The following is a 12712-nucleotide window of genomic DNA, read 5'->3' as shown; positions in this document are numbered from 1 at the left end:
ACTAAAGGTTAAATTTAACCCACCTAGCGAGGTGAATTAACGTGCTAATCGGATGAAAATGCGGACAAACAAGTCAAAATAGCGGACATTTTGCTTAAAGTACTGGGCCCGGTACGGAATGCTCTGAGTAGTTACCAAATATGGACGGACCATTCTTCGGCGATACGCCAGCTTTTTAGTTTTTTACACGACTAGTGCGAAGGAAGAAGTCTCAACTTTGTGCTCTCAGAAATAGAAATCGTTTCATGCTGTAATGTAAAAATGAAAGATCAGTGATTCAGTGATGCCTGATTCAGTAAGCTTCGCCCAGCGTACAAATCTCATTTTAATTTAATCATTTTTGTTAGTCTTCATAGAAGACAAGTATAGTTGAGATATAACTATCGGGCTTTCTGTTTCTCTTTATTCAACAACAAGTTCGCATCAATTTTGTAGGAAAACGATCTTCGCAGCGCAGCAACATTTGGACCATTTTAGGATTTGACATTTTAAAATTTAAGTTTTTAATCTTATTGTAATTAATATACTCGCGTCTCATAAGTTTAGGATTTGAACTTTTATTATACTGTATATTTGTATTCATAATTTTATTTTCTGAGGGCCACAAGTTTATTAGCCTTTGGTTATTAAGTGTTTAACCCTCGTTAAATAATGTCTATTATTATTATTATTATTATTATTATTATTATTATTATCGTCTTCACGTAATGTTTGCTTAGAGTCCTTAGGGCCGAGACCAAACCATGGTCCTGGGGCACTAGAGGATAGCCAGTTTTTTTGCTTGATAGCACCCTCCTAAGAATGTTTATTATTATTATTATTATTATTATTATTATTATTATTATTATTATCACTATTATCATAACCATCATAATTATCCCTTCCCTTCCCTAATACTCCAGCTACAGACCGGTTTTACTGGCTTAATGGAGTTTAATCGAAGGATAGTTAAACGGTGAATAAACACAATTTTATTCCTCGATTAATTATCCCGCTAACCTCGGGTTATGGTATTCGGGTTTTGAACAACCGGGGTCTGGCCTTCATTTGGCAGAGTCTGCATTTTACGCGAAAATACGGTGGAGAGCAGATGCTATGGAGTTGTACGCATCTAGAGTCATTCTGTTCAAATAGAAAACTCTCTCAAACAGTTACAGCTTTAGTTGCAACATGTGCTTATCCAATTCTATATTTTTTTCAGACTTTCGATGACGGTGCTACTGTACTGACGAAGTGTTCAGTAGAAAGACTACAATCCATCCTGAGCCCAGACGAAGCCAAGAACAACCGGCTGATCGTCAGCAGTTACAAGAACGCCGTCCAGCAGTTTTGTAATGAAGGCAAAAGTGACGACAAGATCATGATTGTCGCCTTCGAGAAGGAGTCCAGCGATCCCTCTGGCTTGATTTTGCTCAAAAAACGGAGTTACGAAGCCAGCAAATTAACATCTATTTCAGGGCATGCAGTTGCCAGCGACATGAGGGCCACGACCCGGAAACTGATGTGGGAGGTCAGCTATTGTGTTAGAAGAGCTGACAAGCGTTCCTTGTGTTTAGGAGACATTCTTCTTTCCTGTGCCATAGAAGAGGTTAGAAATAGAGCGAAGAATGATCCCCACGGAGCTAGTACCTACATCTGGCTTGTTCTAGCAGGAGGATTCTCCAATGTACCTGCTCTACGCCTGTATCTGGCACATGGGTTTGAGATCATTGGTGTTTACGAAGTAGAAAGCGAGGTCTTGATGGCAGTACGTAATGTTGGTGACGAAAGCACACGTAGGGTTTTAAAGCAGGTGAAAGGCAAATTGGAAAGCACTTTCCTTCTACCTGTCCTTAAGAATGCTGCCGCTGTACAGCCAGCGATAACATGGATGGCGCCCAATGACATTTTCGCACCCAGCAGCACCGGGGAAAGCCAAGAAAGCCAAAGTACAGAGGTTTCTGGGGTGAAGTTATTCTCACAACAGTCTTCTGTAGCTACGGGAAAAGCAACGGCAGAAAGCGAGTTGCAATCACTCGAAATCCATATGGCGAGTCCTCAAGAAACCCAGGAGGACGAAATCCAGATGGCGACTCCTCAAGAAACCCAGGAAGACCAATTTCCGCATTCAGGAGTTTCTGACGAGGAAGTTATCTCCGAACAATCACCTGCGGCTACAAAAGTAGGAGACAACCCAGCAGAACAAGAAGATGAAGAGGAGGAGGTAAGCAAATAAAAACTAAGACTTAAAGAGGAGAGGTTCTCGGGCCACTAGATCGTTACTGAGATAGAAAGCTACACAGTGAAATCTCCATATAAGAAAGTTCTGCATTGCTACAAAAAAAACGTTTAACAGTGCTTTTGACCCTATGTTCTTGATCAGTAGAGTTCTACTGGTATACTAATGCAAATGCTGTAATCGGATTGACTGAGCCATTGAACACTATCAGCCATTAGTGTGCAGTGGCTGGAGATCGTCTTGGAAATGGCGACTTTTTTTCGTTTTTCCAAAGTTTTGGAGGAAAATTTTGATGCAAATGGATAATTGAATTTCTGACAAGCCTAAACGAAGGACATTTAGGGTTTCTTGACTTTTAAAAAAGTTGAAATTATTGAAAAAGCTGATGCGCAACTTCGATTTTAAATGGCACTTAAATCCGAGCGATCTTTTTCAGGCGCAAAGTTTAATAATGCGTCAAGAAATAATTGGAAACCGTTATTTGAAGTAAATTTTAGTAAGAATTCTACTAAAACAATTAGATTATGCGCTCTCGATAGTTGGTTCGGCCATCGGCCTCATCAACTATCACCTTATAGAAATCTGGAGCTCATAATCTAATTGTTAAATAGAACAATGCATACAATATCTCTGTCTCATTGTCCTACGCACCAGGAATACGAGGACACGGCGGACACGAAGAAAGGTACAAGTTGCGCTGTGCACGATGACGCGCAAGTCGGTGTTGATTCTAGACTTAATATTGTTTTGCAAGTGATCCGTGGTTTGGAAGGAAATAGGGAACTTTCCTCAGACGTTCGCGCCTCCTACACTCAATCTAAATTTTCACCATGTATGCAGGAATTATTTACTTCCTAAGACCTCGCCCTGATTAGTTTGTTGACGCTGCGCGCTTGGCGCGTTAGTTCTTTATGCCGGCTAGAGGTTGACCAGAAACTCGTAGCGTTGATATAGAATCTCTCTTAATTGCAATTCGCACAAAAGTCCTGATGGTTATTCTAATATTGTATCTTACTTGTAGGAGGAAAGTGAAAGCGAGACGCCAAGCCAGCCAAAAAGAAGAAAAAGGGCACATGGTTCACTAAAACAACAAGTAGCTAGAATTGTCGGTGGTGAAACTCAAGAAGATCTCGAGCGGTACGTGTCTAGCTTGGAGTTCAGGTCTTACAGAGACAATTTGAATCTCTTGCACGCGCAAAGCGTTTTAAGATGTGTGGAAGGAATTCCGCAACAAGAAATGATACAAAACATAGTATCTATGACTGAGAAATTGAAGGGAGATATTTCCCATCCTTTTCTGCAGCAACTACAATTAGCTAGACAGCTTGAGAGCTTAAGCAAAATTCGAGATGAACATATCTTGAATACTGCGAAGTGGCTGGTTGACGAAGGAATGGTATCGTTAAAAATAACAGCATGGAGGGAGATCGTACGGATTGCCTGGATTGTTTACCGTTACCCCGTACTAGGCCAAGTGCAATTAAGTTGGTCAGAAGCAAGGATTGTGCTGCCTGCTTTGCGAGATCTTTTTGATGAAAAGGTCGCGAGAAACGAGCCCTTGCCTAACAACGTAATCAGGGCACAGCAGTCCAGATGTGACGCACCGTACCTGCGCATTTCCCTTGAATTTCCAAACACACCTCCCGGGGATGGGGATGGATTATGTGACCTTAGAGTTACACAGCTACATGGCGTGTTTGTTAATGACGAAAAAGTAAACGGTGTTCAGGAAATCAATTTTGTCCAACGGGTCTACCCCAGTTCGTTCGGTCAGATCGAAGGAGTCCCAGCAGATTTTGTTGAAATGCGAAGCAGGCTATTAGGATTTGACACACAAGAGGCGCCAAGGGGTCCCGGAAGAAGGGACTGTCAAGTACCACAACCTCTGTGGCGCGAGGGAAGACAATTTTTACAGGAGGAACTCCAGGGACTCAAAGGAGACATAGATTGCGATCAGGCGAGAATCCTGGGTGACTGTTATGGTGTGGACATCTATAACAGGCTATTGCTGGACATTCGTGGTGTCTATAATGCGGAAACGCTGCCAGAGGAAGATGAGCCTGTTCCAACACTACAAAGGCTTGAGATGGCCAAAAGGGCATTGCGTACAGGATATGCTTTTCCGACAAATCACTATTTTGTCACGAATGATTTGTGGCAAGAATTTCAGGAGGCTATCCGACAAAGAAAAGGCGGTTTCTCCGGAGAGCAGTTTGTTCATCCCTCTCTTTGCAGGAGGGAACGATACAGGATGGAAGTTAATGCAAATGCCAGGAGACGAAACAGGTATGCTGAATAAATAGCTTTCATTACTGATTGTTTCTATCAGTGAACATAAGAGCAGTGAGTCTGCCTGGAGATCCTATGAAGATTTGGCAAGGACGAGGAGAGAGCTGTATTAAAGGGACACTGTCACGATATATTTGCCAAAAGCTGTTATAAATTCACCAAATGGTCCCTACATTTATGTAATAACTTAATTAGCTCTAACTAAACGATTAAAAGCAATTTCGTTACGAACATCGACACAGCAGCATCATTTTTGCACACTTTGAACGATTTTCGAGCCAAACTTGAATTTTTTTAAACCTGACAGCCTAACGCTTTTTAAAAAATCCATATTACAATCCGTTTCCATCCTCGCTATCGTTAGCCATTCTCACTTCCTAGTGGGTTTTAATCATTTGTTGGGTACTGCTCTGCAAAATAAAACTATAATTGTTCAGCTTCCAGTGAATTGTGAAACGACCAATTTATTTTCCGTTAAACGTGATTTCGACCCCCTTTACCACCCTCAGTGGTAAGTGCAGTGTCCCTTTAATAATAACTTGCCCTCTCGTGAAACCTGGTATAGGTTTGATATATGAAGGAGCTGTGAAGCTCTGTGACATTATCCTTGCCTGGAGATCTTCATAGTATTTGGCACCAGGGTCGAGATGGTGAACAGAAGGCTTTGGAGTCTAGATATAACAAATATGTATATTTTTGACCCACGATTTTTTGCAATATAAAAATATATAGTCCAATTTTACGATTGAATTGACGAGTGCATCCTTCTAAATTCATACGTTTTCTAATTTTATCATTTTCCTTATACACCCATTCTTAGCTAACAGGGACCATTGATGTCACACGCTTTGAGCTTTCTTTTATTTTCCTATCTGACATTCTATATCACTGAAATGTATTTTATTTAGATCTTAAATACCAAACGACATACCCAGAGAAATGTCATTGAATTAGCTTTTCAGGTTACTCTTTAGTAAATATTTATATTATCCCTTGTTGCTGAAAATAGGTTGTCACATGGCAGAAAATTTCTTTTCAAATGTCCTTTAAGCCAGTTAACGCTTTGGACTTTACAATGAAACCATGCTCATTTTGTACATATTTCACATAAGTTTATATTGAACACATTTTCCGTTATCTGTAACGGTAATTTACATTAAGCAACAACACATGTTATTGTCCATTTAGAAGTGTATAAAAATATTTAAAAGATAATTTGAACAGTTAAAGGGTTACCAGTTCCCAGAAATAACTAAAAACCTAAAAATGTCAGGCAACTGGTTTAAATAATGTAAATTAAATGTTTACAGCGGAGGTAATATAGTTATACAAACAAATATGTTAAAATTATCCTCATGATTAGGACAAAGATTGTTTCTTCCGGATACGATGTTTCAAAGGCGGATTTTTTCAACGTCGTATATAATGCAGTGCGCAAGTTCCGAGGACACGCAAATCTAGCGACTCTGCCGTATTCTCAGCTAAAACGACTAGCAGAACACCTTCTGAAGGGTGAGGCAATAGACAGACAGCCACAACTCACAGTACCGGAACAAGAGCATCTTTGCAGTGACAGCTAATCGCAGTGACAGTTAATCACAAGAGTGAGTTTGGGTTTCCTGTTGTATGGAACCATTTGGAAGCCGGTCACGGAAATCATCGTAGTTATATAAACAACTTACATAAACACAGCAGCTGTGAAATTAAAGCCTGAAAAAAGATCAGACCTAAACGGGATTTGAACCCATGACCTCTGCGATGCCGGTGCAGTGCTCTACCAACTGAGCTATCAAGCCAACTGGAAGCTGATCATGTTGTGAGTTCGTTATATACGCGTAGACGGTGAAGAATGCAAGTGAATATATGAAAGATCATATATTTGAACTGCGGAGAAAGATATGAAGACACGATTGATCATCGCAGTTATATAAACAGCTTTAGCAGTTGTGAATTTAAAGCCTGAGAAAAGATCAGGCCTGAACGGGATTCGAGCCCTGGACCTCTGCAATACCGGTGCAGTTCTCTACCAACTGAGCTATCAAGGCAACTGGGAAGAGTATGAGAAGCGTACGGTGAGGCAGAAGCATACCTTGGGAGAAAATACAAAGAAGTCGAGGGAGTTCCAAATACGATGAAACTTCATTCTGCGGTTGGCAACTCAGCAGAAAAAGTACTGGTGAGGTAAACGTTCTTGTTATTGCAGTAGCTACCTTCATGACGAAGAATTCCAAGCAGATTCAACTTGTGGCTGAAAAGCAGTATTACAAATTGACCAAGATGACGGTGACTTGGAGGTCTCCTTCATAATAAGACGAAAAGTAATAAGTTTCAAGTGGCTTGCTCAAAAGGATGGGTTAGGGCTTGAAAGGTACAGCATTATCTGCGTAATGGAGCCTCCGGTACCTATTGGCAAAACTGGACGCGCCTTTTAATGTTACAGATCGAGCAACTTAAAATCTTTGAAAATGAAAACAATGTACCTGATGGCCGCCTTACCACCAGTGTCTACAGGAAACCAACACATACTGATCAGTACCTAGCGTATGATTCACACCACCCTCAGTCAGTAAAGCGCGGTATTGTGAAGTGTTTGTACGACCGGGCTAAACGTGTCGTGACCAAACCATCAGTAATCACTGGAGAGAAGAAACATCTGTCATCTGTACTTGTTTCTAACGGATATCCCTCCTCTTTTGTACAGAAGATCACAAAAGCACGAACAACCCCAAGAAGAGAGCCCGTCGCGGAATTTAAATCCAACGCCGTTTTACCTTATGTCCAAGGAGTTTCGGAGTCTCTCCGCCGCTGCCTTGAACAACAAGGCATTCGCACCGTCTTCAAGTCCGACACGACACTTCGGTCACACTTAGTGCAACCAAAGGACACCGTCAACCCGGCTAAACAAGATGGTGTTGACTACAGGATTCCCTGTGAGTGCGGCAAAGTCTACATCGGGGAAACAGGGAGATCTATGCAGGAGAGGATCAAAGAGCACGACAGGGATATACGACTCGCCCGTACTCAGACCTCCGCCGTTTCTGAACACACCCACGAGACCGGCCACTATCCTATCTGGAATGAGGTCAAGTTTATTGATCGAGATCCTCACTGGTACACACGTAGGGTCAAGGAAGCTATTCACATAAGACTTCACCCTAATAACATCAACAAGGATAGTGGAATTGAAATTCCTGAAGCATGGATGCCCACGATCAAAAAACACAACAACAGGAGAACGGTACAACAGCGGACCACTGAGGGAACACCTACTCGCCAGAACAATGGAACAATAGGAGGATCGAAATGCACCAATCACAGCCGACCTTTGTGATGTAAATGATACCGTGCAATCAGTCGACCTTATCGCCTGAAGAAGACTAGCAGTAAGCAATCGAAACGTCGCGATCTACATCTCAAGTGACTACATCGTGAGACAAACGATAATACACTTTATTATTACATCTACCAGGATGAATAACAAAAACCTTTTCCTCGACAATGTACTAAAACTTGACTGAAAACACTAATTGTGGTACTTTTGTTAGAAAGAACTGAAAAGAGGGGTATTTTGATAACTGCTTTTCACATTCCATTTCCATTTAATTCAGCTTTTGCTTTGAGTGGTTGTAAATTACATTACTTAACGAAATTAAGTATATGTTGCAAAGAACTGCAGAGACTCGAACACATTGCTATTAATCCTCCGTTCAAAGTCATAGTCAATTTTTCATTTTAATTGTGTTAAGTTTACTAGGAGTAGTTAACCGAGTGTGTAGCTCACATTTTCTCTCGTGAGAATGAAAGCTCACAAAGCATGAGTTTCGCTAGACCTGTGATTTTCTATCGTTACTGTCCTTTGTACATTACGTTATCATGTTTCAGGCCGTTTCTGCTTATCTTTGGGCCTAACATACCGTTTAAAAGGTTTGCAGAAAAATAGTTTCGTTTGTAGCATTTATGGTCAAATGAGTGCAGACTTTTAGATTCCCAAAGTAAAACCGTAACAGGAAACATAAAAAACGGAAATTTCATATCGATAAAAATATGATTAAACTTGTAAAATTGCTAAAAAGTTATTTCTGTCAAGTTTCAAGTTAGTACAAATGATATAGCAAGTAAACTTTTTCCCATATACATTGCTAATTAAAAGCGACAAAACGTTACTTGCAGTGACATCTAACCATTATGAGTATAAATCTACTAGCATTCTACCACGAATGCTGCTCTCTGATTGGTTACGCTACTCACTGTCTACTCTGTGATAGACAGTGAGTGGCGTAGCAGTGTACCCTTGTACCTTGTAATTAAAATGACGGCCGCTTCTTGGCGTTTTGGAAGAGGATTTAGATAAAGTTTTGAAGGACGAGTAGACTTATACTAAAACAATCAGATTGCTCGCACTCCATTGCTATTGCGTGATAGTTGAAAAGTTAAAGGTTGAAGGGTTGAACACTTTTTCGTTTAACTTGCAAACTACTTTGTCGTTTTTTGTGGAAATTCAGAAAATGAAAGTTTACATATTATATTCAGAAATGTTAGTAACTTAACAAACTGTAATGGGTGTATAACCAAAAGTTTCAATCAAAATGAAAAAAAAATGAATATCGTTTAATGGCATATTCCTGAAGACTTGATACAGTTTTGTTATTCTAGATTAAGCCTACTCGACCCAGAGCTTTTTAACTCTGCCTTAGATGTGCGAAAACTGTCATCTAAGCCGGTCCCAAGCCCGGATAAAAGAGGAGGGTTGCGACTGGAGAAAATCTCTCCATTGCATAAAAAAGTAACGAGGAAACAGTAATTTCTTTCAGAAAATCGCATTTAGCATATTGTGCAGTAAGTGGTTAAATTGCCGGTGCTAAGGAACTTACCTTGCCAAAGTTTTTGCTCCGCCAATATTTTGCAAACGTCATCACATTGAGTGTTATTTTACAGATATGAACGTAACCTCGAGTTCACTTTTTGATCTGTCGAAAAAGGACGAAGAATCCCCGCAATCGATAGACAATACATACATTTCCCCCCTAACATGAAATAAACTTTTCCCTTGAGCATACGGACATTCTTTCAGCATGCAAACGAGGTAGACCGCTGCCGTTTGGATAGCACCATATCATTTCTCGTCCCAAGGCCTCGCTCCTTTTGGTCAGCAACAAGAATCGCGACCTCTGGCCAGATCCGATTTTCTGAACATCCGCTGAGAATTCGTTTCGTACTCTCAGCCAATCAGATTTGTCAGACTTGACTCTGAGTATGTGCAGAGTGACGGGAAGTCCGCGATTCACGAACTTCCGGTGTTGAACCCGGCCAGAGGTCAAGAGTCCTGGTGCTGACCAAAAACGGCGCGGCCCCTGGGGTCGAGAATATGGCACTATATAAAACTGACGTGAAATTTGTAACCAGCCTCTTTCGTCTCGTTAAGTTGGACCAAGGTGAGCTACCTTAAAGACTTATCTGAACGCCGTTCGTTATTTCGGTAAAATTTAAAGCAAGCGAAGCAGACTTAGGTCAGGAGCATTTTAAACAAACCGAGGAGATTCGCTGATAATTTAAATCTTTAAACTAGACATCGAGCGAAACATTGATAGGTAGGCCTGTCCCGATTGCGCTGGAAAAATCGCAAGTGCTCAAAACATGGCAAAAAAAGTACTTAACTAGTGCTCGATTTCTATAAAAAGTGCTTGAAATTTAGAAATGGTGCACGAAAATTGCTCGCAGTTTACGTTTGTTTATTTCCCAGTAGATGTTTGTACATATTCCTAGTTTTATCAAACTTTTAACTAAACACGAAGTCACGATCCAATGAAAATCGCCTGTTCCCACGGTTAAAAGGACCATAGCACGCGCATTTCCATGACAACAGTCAGCCGATCAGGCGACAAGCTAAAATTACTCGTACTCGGCTTTACTGAAAACGTTTCAAACACAAAATATTGCATTTAACATGTGGAAAATTGTGAAAAATGTGCTGAAATGTTTTCCAAAAAGCCAAAACATGCTCAAATTCTGCTCAAAAGTCAATTAAGTGCTCACAAGTGCTGCAAATGTAAAATAGTGCTCCAATTTCGCCTACCCTCCTTTCGCGCGACCATTTTTTTCTCGCAAATTTCTTTCGCGTCACGCACGACGGACTAAGCGAAAGAGGGACTACTCGTAGTCTAGTACAGTGCGGTTCGGAGCGGGCAAGATGGGCGTATCTCTTGCTCGCTCAACATTGCTTGCATTGTTCCCGCAGAAAACTAAAAAACTCTCAACACCATCACCATGTAATAAATCTTTTTATTAGCAAGCTTTTTTGGTCAAGAGAGCTCGTCTGGCCTTTGTCTTGGTCAATAACAACGCAAAAGAACGAGGCCAATATTCAGGCAAGCATCTTGACCGACAAAGATTGTCAACAACTTATGTATAATGATACAGTCACAGTCGTGGAATAAACTGTTCAGGTTAATTTAAGATGTTACGATTAACGTAATGCGATGCATTTGTGTTATACGTTTCCCCGTTTAGACATTCAACACAAGATGTCATCAAGTCAAACCAACGGTAACACCTTTACTCATTTGTCTACTGAATGGATATTTTTATTTGTGCATTTCTTTCTTTTTTTAAAAGAGCCACAAAGAAAATTTAGGGGCTTTTTCAAACGGGTAAACTCTCAAATTCCTGTTTGTAGCACAACAACAACAACAACAAAACACACAAAAAGATTAACTCAATTCAAAGCTTCCTGAAAAGAGCTGCGTTACTCAAGCAGTGTAAGGCCAGGGTCAGGAATGTAAAGTAGAATTATGGTTGGGCAGCTACATCTTTTGTTCTATTTGTTTTACGAAGCTGAATTTTTCCCTTGTCATAAAGGTGGCCAAAGATGGTTATAATTTAGCATAGCCCTAACTGTGGAGGCCACTAAAGATACACACTAAAAACGAGTATTTTGCTTTTCCCGCAGAAAACAAGGGAGAGGCAGAACCTTCTGCAGGTAACATATAAACAACTGTCAATTTTTATTTTTAGGATCTGTCTACACTATACCGAACGGCTCATTATGTCGACATGAAAGATAGTCCGGCCTGGTATGAGCAGAAACGACCGCGCAGCTTGGCTCGTTACGTTTTGTGTGAACGAAAGGCCTATCCTATATGGCTTTCGCGCCGGCCCAAAAACTATACGCTATAGTGTAGACATAGCCTTATTAGGTCAGACTAACAAAAATGAGGTTTTACGTGAATCGGACAAGGGTGCGAAACCTCTGAATAGTAAAAGTTTTAAAATAACAGGATGATATTGAGGTTTAATTCATTGCAAAATGACATTTGTTTGGTTTTCTACAGGGGACGACATAAGAGAGGTGGTGCAGTTAAAGGAGAAAGAAGGTAACGTGTGAAAAACCTGTCAAAAAAATAAAGTTTCAGGGACAAAGGATGTGAAACTTTTAATAGTACAAGTTCGAAAATTGCAGTTTGATTTCGAAGTTTAATTGGTAAGAAAATGACTTTTTTTGTCTTTTCTACAGTTGTGCCGGAAAAGACAGATGGAGGTGAGAAAGGAGCTTCAATAACCTCTATTATCATTGTTATACATTATAAAATTTCTGCAAAAAAGGAAAAGTTGAGAACATAACTGACATACACATTGGTTTCTCTATAGATCCTAAAGAAAATGTGGAAGCCCTGAGGGCAGAAATAAGCGGTAAATATACCAAAGATTGTCATTACTACCTTTTTGAAAACGACGACGTTTCGACCTTAGGCTAATATCACTATCCAGTCAATACTATATTTTATGATAACTGCAGAAATTCTCGCCCGCTCATTGGCTAATTTTCATTGTCAATATGCGGACAGACACATTAATTTATAATTTATGTGATGCGGCAACGAGCGAGAGCGGACAATTTGACAATTTGTTATGTAAAAAAACAAACTGACGTTAGTTTTTCATGCGTCTGTCCTGTTATTGAAGATGAATTTCTTCATAACATTGTCAAAGTAGTCTGTGATCCATTCGGCGATCCACAGTTACTTTGACAATGTTATGACGAAATTCATCATCAATAACCTGACAGAGACATGAAAAACTGATGTCAATTTGTTAAGTTGATAAAAATGTATACTACGTAAAAACAATAAGTCGATCGCAAAAGGAATAAAAGTAATAGAATGCTCTTTCAAAAAAATAGTTTCGCATGGATGGAGTCAGTCTGTGTGG

At 40.2% G+C, this 12712-nt stretch overlaps 1 protein-coding gene and 1 non-coding gene across 2 annotated transcripts; one reads left to right on the top strand and one right to left on the bottom strand.

The window, feature by feature from the left end:
- The first annotated feature begins 815 nt into the window (after positions 1 to 815).
- Positions 816 to 11909, top strand: LOC149114574 (uncharacterized). Its single transcript, XM_089283957.1, has 3 exons — positions 816 to 2203; positions 3240 to 11483; positions 11836 to 11909. Exons 1-2 carry the CDS (start codon positions 1091 to 1093, stop codon positions 4515 to 4517), a joined length of 2391 nt encoding a protein of 796 aa, XP_089140083.1. The 5' UTR covers positions 816 to 1090; the 3' UTR covers positions 4518 to 11483; positions 11836 to 11909.
- Trnaa-ggc (transfer RNA alanine (anticodon GGC)) lies at positions 6231 to 6303 on the bottom strand. Its single transcript has one exon. It is a non-coding gene; the product is annotated as a tRNA-Ala (tRNA).
- Positions 11910 to 12712: the final 803 nt, after the last annotated feature.

The sequence above is a fragment of the Orbicella faveolata genome, unplaced genomic scaffold (assembly GCF_042242905.1).
Source record: "Orbicella faveolata isolate gen_17 unplaced genomic scaffold, um_ofav_v1 contig_13, whole genome shotgun sequence".
NCBI classification, from domain to species: Eukaryota; Metazoa; Cnidaria; class Anthozoa; order Scleractinia; family Merulinidae; genus Orbicella; species Orbicella faveolata.
Note: the sequence above shows the minus strand (reverse complement) of the source record. Positions and strands in the feature narration are given on the sequence as shown.

Excerpts from the sequence above, each read along its gene's own strand:
- LOC149114574 (XM_089283957.1), top strand. The coding sequence starts at position 1,091 with ATGCTATGGAGTTGTACGCATCTAGAGTCATTCTGTTCAAATAGAAAA. Across the intron at positions 2,204-3,239 it reads AAGAAGATGAAGAGGAGGAG|GAGGAAAGTGAAAGCGAGAC; the intron begins GTAAGCAAATAA and ends TCTTACTTGTAG.